Here is a 12,227-nt window from a genome sequence, read left to right on the forward strand (position 1 = left end):
ACAGAAAGGAGAGTGCTATGTACTCTGGCTGTTTCTCCTTAACTACCTCCTACTTTCTTATACCCGACACTGCAGAGATTCTGTCTTCTGGTCCTACACTTTCGTGGCATGGATAGCTGAATTGGCCTCATGCTGTCCTTATTGCTAGTCCTGATGGCTTGCACATGTAGTCAAAGCCCTCGGGAGATTAAGGCAGGAGGACCAAGGGCAACCTGAGCTAACGAGTGAGTTCAAAGTCAGCCTGAGCTACATAGCAAAAAATAAAATAGTCAACCGTTCCCTCCCTTAGGAGAACGAACATAAATTAAGGGAGAGGACAAACACTGCAGGGGACGAAAGCCTGATTTCTACTTTAAAATGAAGACGGCAGTTGCTCTGACCGTCTGGCAGTTGCAAGAGACTCCGTAACTGGCCTGCAACTTCCCAACAGCGACTCTGCACAGATGTCTCTGCAGTTGTCCCCTGCAGGGTCGGACGCGACCAGCAGCCACCCCCAACACCGCTGCTTGGGGTTCACCTCACACACCCCCGACCAACGCGGACCGCCACGAACCCCACGGGACGTCCCGGCTCCCTGGGACGGCCACGGCGGTGGGGTGAGCCTCTCTCCGAGAGGGGCGTGAGGTCCCCAGCAAGCCGAGGGCACGGGAGGGCGTGGCCCACACGCTCGGGGGCGGGGCACCCGGCGCTTTCAAACCCCAGCCGCCTTGGCGGCGGAAGTTCCGGTGTCGGCGAGCGGAGGTGAGAGGTCAGCAGGAAGTCGATACGTGGCCGCCGCCTGTCCCCGCCGAGGAGGCGCTGCGAGCGGAGATGGCGGCGCAGCTGAACGTAGAGCAGCTCGAGGTGTCGCTCGACGGTCTCACGCTGAGCCCGGACTCGGAGGAGAGGCCCGGCGCGGAGGGGGCCCCGCCGCAGACGCCGCCGTCCTCGGCCCCGGGGAATGGACTGGGCTCCGGCGCCTCGGGGCAGCAGCGGGAGCCCGGGGAGGCGGCGGCTGAGGGCGCGGCCGAGGAGGCGCGGCGGATGGAGCAGCACTGGGGCTTTGGCCTGGAGGAGCTTTACGGCCTGGCGCTGCGCTTCTACAAAAGTGAGCGGGTCACTCGCCCCTGCGGGACTGCGGGCCGGCCATGCCTGCCCCACCCACCCGAGCTAGGCCGGGGTGACCGGAGCGCCGGTCCGTCCTTGGTGGCACCGAGAGTTTGTCACTGCCGGTCCGGCCCCTGGTCACACCCCTGAGAGACCTAGAACCCTGGTTTAGCAGCCCGTGTCGCCTAGTTGCTGGGGCGTTCCACCTGGTTTAAGTTTTCTGGTTTCCACGAGCTAGAGTGGACAGGAGCGCGCGCTCCCCGGGGCTCCTATTCTGGGATGGATTTCGCCTTTTTGTTATGTATCGGTTTTTCACGGCTCACGACAACATCGAAGCGATTTTTAAAGAGAGAAAAAAAAACTATCTTAGTGGAAGAAAATTGTATTGGGTCCCACACATCCCTTTTCTAGCCTTGTAAACCGTGAGCGTGTGTGGGACATGATCATTAGGCGATAGGGATGTGGCGAAGGATGAAGTAAAATACTAAGTTCATTTATTCCCTTTTGCCTGAGTGAGTAAGTGATGGCCACTGTGTTCTAGTAACTTCTAAGTGGCTAGGAAATTCTACCATGGAAGTGAATGATGAAGACTAAAGCGCGAAGTTCTCGTTCTCTCTCTCTCTCTCTCTCTCTCTCTCTCTCTCTCTACTGTTTCTTAAAACAAAATTGTGATGTGCGGTGATTTCCTGCCTTTTTTCTTCTCTAGTTAATACTGGAGGTAACAGTCACAAGATTTGGTCAGTGGGAAAGAGCTTGACTCATAGTCTGATTCTTAAAGGCTATTTAGGTTCTTGCGTGGGAAAACAAAGCAAGATAAGGGCAAATGAAACTTTAAAGGGGTTGCTAGGTTCCACCTGCATTCTAGAACCCCATATTTATGACAAGCTTCCCAGAGTTAGGGCTTTCGGATTGCCTAGTTCACCAGCTAAAGTTGAGTTGTTCACTGTAGTGACCCGTGTGAAGGTAGTTTTATTTTTAAATCAACTTTCATTGTGCAAACTAGGTGAGATTCTATGAAACTTTCCAGAACAATAAATGGTTACTCTAAATTCATAGTATTTTAAAGTTTACCCTTGAGCTGTTCTTTGCCATGGCTGGAGGAGTTCAGCCTTTCCTGTGTGGTAATGAGTTTAGGATCACTTTAACTCTTGAGTCGCCGATTTGATTTTAGAGTTTGTCGTAAATAAATGCGAATCCACTGGTTTCTGTACAGTTCACATAGCAGTGCTTGCCCTTAAAAGTTAATTTTTGGAACTTGCATTTTAATAACATAAGCTGCAAGAAACAGGGACAAACCAACTTTAACTCTCTCTCTCTTTTTTATTTTTTAAGAATTTTTAATTTTTGTGAGTGAGTGAGTGTGTATGTATCAGTGTCAATGTGGGTCCCCCAGGAGACCAGAAGTGTTGGATCTCCTGGGGCTGGAGTCACAGGAAGTTCTGAACTGCCTGACTTGGGTATTGAGAATTGAACTAGGGTCCTTGGGAAGAGCATTGTGCATTCTTTACCAATGAGATATGGCTCCAGAGCCAGAAAGAACCAACTTCTATTCTAATCTTTGATTTTGCTGCATGGGAAACAAAGGGAGTGGAGAGGTATTTCATCTGAGCCCATCTATTTTGAAAATAGCAGTATCTTCGTAAAGAGAAGAAAACACTGAGATGGTGTCTCACACTTAATCCCAGAACTAGGCAGGCAGAGGCAGGTGGATCTCTGTGAATTCGAGGCCAGCCAGGCCAGCACAATTCTGGGACAGCCAAAGCTACATAGCAAGAGCCTGTCTTAAAACAACAGTTAACAAAAACCTAAACAAACTGATTAACTAACTTAAAAAATTGTGTAACGGGCAGCAAATTTAGCATTGTGGGTCAGGAGCCTCATTCTAAATTATTGTTGCTATATAAATTCCTAGAAATTTAACTGCGAGAATCAAGCTCTACATAGAGAAGCTGGATTATGTAACACTGGACTCACATTTAAAATTTAATTATTTAAACAGATTATTTTAAATTGCCTTCTGAGTGGCAAGAGTCTTTGGAGAACCCATATTGATTAGTCACCTTACAGAAGGAAGTGCATCAATGGGGATAGTTTGCTCAGTTCCTAAATGCTCAAAGCTGTTCAGGCACTTTTCTGTGTGGATTATTACTTGGCAATAACAGTGAGAGGCTGCTGTAAGTATATCAGGCACTAATTCAAAGAGAGAAAAGCATATAAAAGCAGAATTAATAGAACCCGGGGTGGATCCAACAAGGCTGCTTTGTTTTTTCTGGTGTGTATGTGTGCGTTTTCTGTGTAGAAGTCACAGGACAACCTTGGGCGTGGTTCTCCTTGAGAAGGGATCTCCTTTGCTGCTTTGTACACCAGTCTAGCCATGTGCCATGAGTGGAGATTTTCTTGTCCTAGCCTCTCTTTATGTAAGAGGGCTGAGTTTAGAGATATCCACTATTTTATGTGTCTTGATTATTTTTTTAAAGGAGGTCTGAACTTATTAGGTCCTCATGCTTTTTTTTTTTTTTAAGATTTATTTATTTATTTATTTATTTAATGTATATGAGTATATTGTAGCTGTACAGATGGTTGTGAGCCTTCATGTGGTTGTTAGGAATTGCGTTTTTAGTACCTCTGCTTGCTCTGTTCATGTTCACTCTGGCCCAAAGATTTATTATTATACATAAGTACACAGTAGCTGTCGTCAGATCTCGTTATGGGTGGTTGTGAGCCACCTGTGGTTGCTGAGATTTGAACTCAGGACCTTTGAAAGAGCAGTCAGTGCTCTTAACCACTGAGCCATCTCGTCAGCCCCATCCTCGTGCTTATACAGCAAATAAATGCTGAGCCATCTTCCCCAACTCCACCCTTCTTTTTAGATTACATTTTATCTTCTGTGGACTAAATTTAATCTTGAAAGCAAGATTATTTTCTATTGATAATAGCTGGAGAAGTCAGTTAGTAGGGTGCTTGCCTATCTGGCTTTAGGACCTGGTTTCTATCAACAACACCATATAAGCAAGCTATGGTGTGGCAGGCCTGAAATTGCAATACTCAGGAGGTGAATGTGAAGTTTAAGGCCACTCTCAGCTACATAGTGCAAGAACGCTCTGGAATAGGTACATGAAATACCCCACCCGCCCACCGCCAAAAAGTGTTTTGTGTTACATACTTATAATAGTGATGATCATAAACCTGTGATGAACTACTGTATCAACAACTCTTGAGGTTTTTTTTTTTTTGCTAAAGTGAAAGTGAAATGCTTTCCTAGTGTATATAACATAGCATATATAGCTAGGCCCTGAGTTCTGCCCCAGGGGATGGGATGTGTAAATAACAGACAGGTGTCCTTTATGATGAAACTGTAAATTGGTGTTTTACTATGTAAACATCAGGAGGCTTTATACCCTTATTGTGGATAAAGGCTTAATGCTAGGATGCTGCTGTGTGAATGGTACAATCGTCTTTGTCTTCGCTCTTAAGGAGCATGGAGGCAAAAGACTTAAAGGGCCAGTTGACACCTGCAGAGCAAGTGTGGGTTGAGGAAATAGTGCCACTCCAGAAAGGACAGTGGAGAGGGCATGGGGCCTGGCATGTGTGTCTGGGAAATGGAAAACAGGAGGTAGTTTGATGAATCGATGAGAAGGTTGAATACAGGTCCTAGAAGCATTTAATGAAGTTGTATATAGTTTAGCCTTTTTGTTAGATGAAGAACCAGGAAGGTTTTTCAAAAGAGGAAAGAAGTTGCTCTTAATTCTACTTTAGCAAGATTGAGCTAGGCTTTCCTAGCCTTTTATGTTAGGTCCTAAAGAATTCCACTTTATACTTCTGGGACGGAGTTAACTTGTTTTTGTTGAGTTATTCAGGGTTTAGTTTTTTCCTTTTCAAAAACTCACTTGCTGTTACATTTGTCTGGTAGATTGGTTGCATTGATTTATGATCTCAAACTAATGGTTGTCAGTGGTTACAGAGCAGATGTTTACTAGATGTCAGGTGAAAGCTGCGTGCATACTATTTTACCTAATCCTTCCTTGAGGGTTCTATGCTATCTATGTCTCTTAGTGGAGGGACCTGGCTTAGGCCATTCACTTCATGTACGAGGAAAGGCTGATCTCTCTCTGGTTTTAGGCAGTTCTACCCCTGCAAAAGGTGACAGTAGATAGGACCCTGCTTTCTGGTAATATACTGAGGGAAAGAATTCAGAAGTACTATCAAGTTACTTTATTACTTGAATGTTTTCGGCATGAAAGTATTAAGAACTAGTGCAATGATCTGAGTTGGTTCTGTTTGATTTAGATTTATTTTATTTGCATGAATGTATGTGTACCACTTATTGCCTGCTGCCTGTAGAGGTCAGAAGAAGGCATTGGATCCCCTGGAAATGAAGTTACAGATGGTTTTGAGCCACCATGTGGGTTCTGGGAATGGAACCCAGTTCTTCTGACAAAAGAGCCAATACCTTTAACTGCTGAGCCAGTTCTCCAGCCCTCCTTATCAAGTCATTTGTCTAGCTTTTTAAAATCTGATGGTATGGGTGGCTTCAACTGCAGTGTCTTTAATTAGTGAAGTTGAATACCCATGTAGATGTTTATTGGCAACTTCTGTGTCTTTTGCCTTTTTCTCCCTGTTCATATAGTTCAATTCATGTTTTTCCCCACCTTTGAGACAGTTTTCTCTATGTAGCCTTGGCAGTTCTCAAAACTCAATGCTCATAGACCTCTCTGCCTCCTGAGTGCTGGGTCTAGGGGCTTGTGCCAGCACTGCCTAGCTTTTTTCATCCATACTATGTGTGCATGGATGAAACTTGTACATAGCTTGTACTCAGTTCTTTTATAATTTTGTATTTTTTGGTGAGGGCAATGTCATGGCACGGGATCAGGGACAGCTTGAGTCAGTTCTTTCCTTCCACTATGTGGATTAGGACCCAACTTGAGGTTGTCAGATTAGCTGCTGAGCCATCTTGTCAGCTGGGTTTTTTTAATTTTGTAGTCCATTTTTACTAGAATCAATTAAAAACTATTAAGACTGTTATAATGGGGGGGGGGTATTTAAAGATTATCATTTTACCAGGGCTCAGTTTTATACTGTTTTCTAACAGTAGTTAGGTAGTTACTTTTTGTCAGACTAGCTTAATTCTGCCTTTCTTTTTCTTTTATTTATTTTTCAGAAACACAATCTCGCTCTGTAGTCTAGGCTGACCTTGATTTTACTGGGTAGCTTATATTGTCCTCAAACTCATGGCAATCCTCCTGCCGCAACTGGGATTATAGGTGTATGTCATCATCTTTGACTTTTCCTTCTTTCTTTTTTTGTTTTGTTTTGTTTTACGAGACAGGGTTTCTCTGTGTATCCCTGGCTGTCCTAGAACTCACTCTGTAGACCAGGCTGGCCTTGAACTCAGAGATCCGCCTGTCTCTGCCTCCCAAGTGCTGGAATTAAAGGCATGTGCCACCACGCCTTTTTTTTTTTTTTAGATTTTTAAAGATTTATTTATCAGACACATCAGAAGAGGGCATCAGATCACATTACAGATGGTTGTGAGCCACCATGTGGTTGCTGGGATTTGAACTCAGGACCTTCGGAAGAACAGTCAGTGCTCTTAATCGCTGAGCCATCTCTCCAGCCCTTTTCCTTCTTTCTTAATAATAGCCCTAGTGGAAACCTGACAGAGTCAATGATAAGGAAAACAAAAAAATCACATAGTAATAATAATAACAACAACAACAACATACTGTTAACCTCTCTGACATGGAGATGTGACCTTCCTTTCATTGATGACTAAACTAAGAAAATAACTCATCCTACTGTGACTCAGAAATGTCTAAAATGAGATAAATGCCATCCAGTTGATTCCAAAGCCCATGCCAAAACATCAGACAGCCTCAGTAGAGCAAATATACTTTAAATATAGCCTTTCAAAGTATATATGTATAATTTAATGCATGCTCCTACTCAAAGTGATTAAAATTGTTTTTAAAGGATCATTTTTAGCTGTATATAGTGGCAGAGGCAGGCAAATCTCTTAGCTTTTCTGCATAGTGAGTTTCAGGCCACCGAGTGCAACATGGTGAGATCTTGTCCTACCATGACAAACATAATGACATGACAACAATAATAAAAATAAACACTTTAAAATATGTTTTTTAAAATTTATGTCTAATGGTCAAACAATACTGTTTATGTACCTGTCTACAGTTTGTCAGATGTATTTCTCTATGTTAACTTTAACATAAATAATGATAGTTGTTCAAAAGATAATTCAAGATGGGTATGGTGATATCTGCCTGCAATCCCAGTATTTAGGGCTGAATCAGGAGAACTGAATGTGAGGGCTACCTGGGCTGCCTAAGAATCTAGAGCCCACCCTGGGCTATATTATATTAGTAAGACCTGACTTAAAGAAAAGCAGTAAAGAGTGAGAGGAAGAAGAGAAATCTTCTATAAAGGATTTGTATTTTAAGCCCCATTAAAATGTAGTAAATCCACTAACAGTCTTTTTTTTTTTTCTTTTTCTTTTTCAGGGGAGGGGGGGTTGAGACTGGATTTCTCTGTGTAGCCCTGGCTGTCCTGAACTCACTCTGTAGACCAGGCTGGCCTCAAACTCAGAAATCCGCCTGCCTCTGCCTCCCCAGTACTGGGACTAAAGGCGTGCCCCACCACGCCTGGCTTCCACTAACAGTCTTAACCTGCTGTTTTTATGTTACTGGCATACTCTATGTAAAGCTTCAGTGCATTTCTGATGCTGGAAACTATATCTGCCAACACCAATTGTTTCCTTTAATTTTCATTTCTTTTAGTAAAAGATGGCAAAGCCTTTCATCCAACTTATGAAGAAAAACTGAAGTTCGTGGCACTGCATAAGCAAGTTCTTTTGGGCCCATATAACCCAGACACGTCCCCTGAGGTTGGATTCTTTGATGTGTTGGGGAATGATAGGAGGTAACAGTGTTTTCTTATTTGGGTACTTAATGACGTTAGAAAGAAGTAGAATGTCTATTTCTGAAGGTGTAAGTAGTTAATTTCTTAACTTAGCATAACAACTGAAACATTGATTTTGCTCATAGTTATAAATCCTGTTGTGGAAGAGGTTTACTTATCTAGCATAAGACAAGGACAATTTCACCTGACTCTTTCTAAATAATATTAAAAGCAGCCATTTATTTTTTTATATTTTTAAAAGATTAATGTATATGAGTACACACTGTAGCTGTACAGATGGTTGTGAGCCTTCATCTGGTTATTGGGAATTGAATTTAGGACCTCTGCTCGAGCTGGCCCAAAGATTTATTTATTATTATAAATGAGTACACCGTTGCTGTCTTCAGACACACCAGGAAAGGGTGTCAGATCTCATTACAGGTGGTTGTGAACCACCATGCGGTTGCTGGAATTTGAACTCAGGACCTTTGGAAGAGCAGTCAGTGCTCTTACCCACTGAGCCATCTCACCAGCCCCAATAGCAGCCATTTAAAATATGTGCTGCGGGGCCTGGAGAGATGCCTCAGCTGTTAAGAGCACCAGCTGTTCTTCCACGGGACCTGGGTTTGATTCTCAACAACCCCAACCATCTATAATTCCAGTCTCAGAGTAACTAATACCCTCTTATGTTCTCCAAGGGCACAGATAAACATGGAGGCAAAACACTCATGGACATAAAACCAAATAAAAAAATAAAATGCATACTATTGATTCCCTTATTGAGACATACAGAATTTTGCCAGAAAATGGAATATTTTTTTCCGTTCAGGTTAAAAATGTAAAGAAAGTAAAATATAGATTGCTTTTTAACAAGTGTGAATAAACAAAGTACACTTATATTTTGGATTGTTTATGGCATCTTATTTAATATATTAATGAAGGTTTGTTGAAACTTGAAATCTTGAACTTTTTGCTTCTAGTAAAAACAGTTCATTTTAATTGTAATTGAGGTTTTCATGTGTAGATTTAATTAAACAAGGTTCTCCTGCTGCTGCACGGAGAAGGTAACTGTTCTTTTTATTCTTTGCAGGAGAGAATGGGCAGCTCTGGGAAACATGTCCAAGGAGGATGCCATGGTAGAGTTTGTGAAGCTTCTAAATAAGTGTTGTCCTCTCCTCTCGGCATATGTTGCGTCCCACAGAATAGAGAAGGAAGAAGAAGAGAAAAGAAGGTGATGTCACAGGGCATGGTGGCACATAGTGCGGGCACTAAGCACTGATGCTTTGCTTTCTGGAGTGTGTGTTCTGGGTTAGAGAGCCTCCTTCTCCTGTTCTTCACTTCCAATTCTTACGGCAGTTTTTCAGAACTATCCATGTGAGTGGGTGGAGGAGGATGGGCTGCCTCCTCCTGCTTACCTGTAAAGTGACCCTGTGTCCCATCTGGAGCAGTATTCCTCCACCCTCCACCCCTGAGACAGAGTCTTGCTACTGTAGCCCGGGTTGGCCTCCTGAATGAATGCTGGGATTAAGCATCTGTACTCCCATGCCTGGCTACTTTAGTCCTACTATAATAAGACTCAACTGTACGTTCACCCACTCCTTCCCTCCTGCTCTGTGGTGTTGACTGTGGAGCCTAGATGGCGTATTAATTAGTTATCTACTCCAGGTTTGGAGTAGATGATACTGCTGAGCTCACTGTTAGTGTTTCTGAGGTTCTCCCAGCACCCATGTGGTGGCTCACAGGCTCCTGTCATTCCAGTCCAGAGGATCCAACACTCTTTCTTCTAGCTTCCAGGAGTGCCAGGAATGCAAATGGTTCACACACATATATACAGGCAAAACACCCATATACATAAAATAAAAGTTCAATTAGACAAAGAATAGCCTAAGCATGAGGGAATTATAGAAGCACTTCTCTGGATGGCGCAAGCCCTGTAATCCTGGTATTTGGAAAGCAGAGCCAGAAGATTGCTCAAAATTCAAGACCAGCCTGCTCTTCATAGCAAGTTCCAGGCTAACCAGACCTGCACAGTCTAAAACAAACAAACCCAATGACATAAATTACATTTCATTGATAAGTAATATGTTTTATATCCCAATGAAAATACTTTTTGGTTTGGTTTGGTTTGGTTTTTTGAGACAGGGTTTCTCTGTGTAGCCCTGGCTGTCCTGGAACTCACTTTGTAGACCAGGCTGGTCTTGAACTCAGAAATCTGCTTGCCTCTGCCTCCCGAGTGCTGGGACTAAAGGCGTGCGCCACCACCGCCCATGAAAATACTTTTAATTGTATTTATTTTCCTTACATGAGTGTTTTGCTTACATGTATGTCTTTGTATGTTGTGTGTACATTGTTTTCAGAAGCCAGACAGGGTTGGTTTACCTGGGACTGGAGTTGCGGACGGTTGTGAGCCACTGTACCGTGCGGAGAATCAAACTTGGGTTCTGGAAGAGCAGCCTGTGCTCTTAACCACTGAGCCATCTCTCAAACCCCCAATTCGAGTCTTTTTAAGAAAAAAATGTATTCCTAGGTTTAAGTATGTGTATGTTTGTATGTGTGTGGGGGGTGGCGTGTGTACACGTGAGTCAAGGTGTCCTCAGAAGACAGAAAAGGGTATCAGGGCCTCTGGAGACTGAATTCTGCTCTCAGAAGGTCAGTACGTGCTCTTACTGCAGAGCTCTCTCCCACCCTCCCTGCCCTATCCTTTTTTCTTACTATTTTTTGTCTGGTTAGTTTTTTTGGTTTTGGTTTTGTTTTCCCCATTATTTATTCACTTTACATCCTACCATACTTCCATCTCCAACCCCATCCTGGTCCTCCCTCACACAGCTTTTTTGGTTTGGTTTTTTTCAAGCCAAGAGTTTCTCTGTGTAGCCCTGGCTGTCCTGGAACTTGCTGTATAGATTGGTTTCGAACTCAAGAGATCTGCCTGTCTCTACCCCTGAATGCTGGGATTAAAGGTGTACTTGGCTCCCCCGCCCCCCTTTTTTAAAGACAGGGTCTCACTGTATACCACCCTGCTTCTGCCTTCCTAGTTCTGAGAACCATGCCAGGCTAAGACTTGGTACTTAATAACATTGAATAACGTAGAAAGTTGATTTATATACTATAGTACACTGTTGAATCAGATATAATGTCTTTGAAAGTTGCTCTTTTTTGATTCTTGCTTGCTTTTGTTTTGTCATTAAAGACTGTGAAAGCATCCACTTAGTAATTATTCTTGGTGTAGTCATGTATGTTGTAAGATTGACTCCATATTTTGTTTTTATCATATGTGTCTCATATTTTGAGAGTTTGCTTGCTATTCTCTGCAGAGACTTGTCTTATTTTCACCAGAAAGTGAAATATAAATGATTTAAAAATAGATTCTCTGTGCACAGTTCATTCTCTTTGCTCTATACCGTGTAGAAAGGCGGAGGAGGAGCGAAGGCAGCGTGAAGAGGAAGAACGAGAGCGGCTGCAAAAGGAAGAAGAGAAGCGGAAGCGAGAGGAGGAAGACCGGCTGAGACGGGAGGAGGAAGAGAGGCGGCGGATAGAGGAAGAGAGGCTTCGGCTGGAACAGCAAAAGTGAGTTTGCTGCTTAGATCTTATTTGAAAATATGAGCCAGGCTACCATCCTGTTTCCTGCGATTTTACCTGTGTGTCTTAGAATGTTCTGTGACTGTGCCTGGGAGGAAGATGTGTGTTGGATCCTTCATGTTTACCAGTGACTTTAGTTTGTTATCAGAGGATACTGTGTTGAAAGTTGGAGTTAGCTTGTAAAACCTGAGGCTAGAAGGAGCAGTTGAGGATGCTCGGTCACTCTGTCTTGAGTCCAGTGTCTACGTTCTCACCATTTCTTACCTTCTTAGTCTTCCTTTGCTCTTACTGCTATCTACAGTTTCTGTCTGCTTTGTCTTACACAAGACTGTCTCACTTGGGAATTTTGTGATCTATTTTCTGTGTATCTGAGAAACCAGCTAGAGTCCGAGACCTGGTTAAAAACTCTGAGAACCTCGAGCCTAGCTAACCCAATGTATATCAGTTAGCCATTCCCAGACCTACTGCAGGACATGGGAGCTGAAACTTCCTTCTTCAGAAAAGACACTTTCTCAGAAGGCCTGGCCTTACAAAGAGCAGCTGGAGATACCAAGAGGAAAGCAAGCACGGGGAAGAAGGCTTGGGTCCCAAGGATGGCATGGCAGGAAAGTTAAGCTGGAGAACTTAAGGCATACCGACTCTCCTCTTTGCTTACA

General features: G+C 43.3%; 1 protein-coding gene across 1 annotated transcript in view; it reads left to right on the forward strand.

Moving 5' to 3' along the window:
* The first annotated feature begins 751 nt into the window (after positions 1–751).
* Acbd3 (acyl-Coenzyme A binding domain containing 3) overlaps positions 752–12,227 on the forward strand; it is a 28,162-nt gene continuing 16,686 nt past the window's right edge. Inside the window, exons 1-4 of the mRNA NM_133225.3 lie at positions 752–1,087; positions 7,875–8,016; positions 9,086–9,226; positions 11,401–11,559. Coding sequence (NP_573488.2) covers positions 811–1,087; positions 7,875–8,016; positions 9,086–9,226; positions 11,401–11,559 — 719 coding nt within the window. The 5' untranslated portion in view covers positions 752–810. The remainder of the gene's footprint in view (positions 1,088–7,874; positions 8,017–9,085; positions 9,227–11,400; positions 11,560–12,227) is intronic.

Source organism: Mus musculus, chromosome 1 (assembly GCF_000001635.26).
Source record: "Mus musculus strain C57BL/6J chromosome 1, GRCm38.p6 C57BL/6J".
NCBI classification, from domain to species: domain Eukaryota; kingdom Metazoa; phylum Chordata; class Mammalia; order Rodentia; family Muridae; genus Mus; species Mus musculus.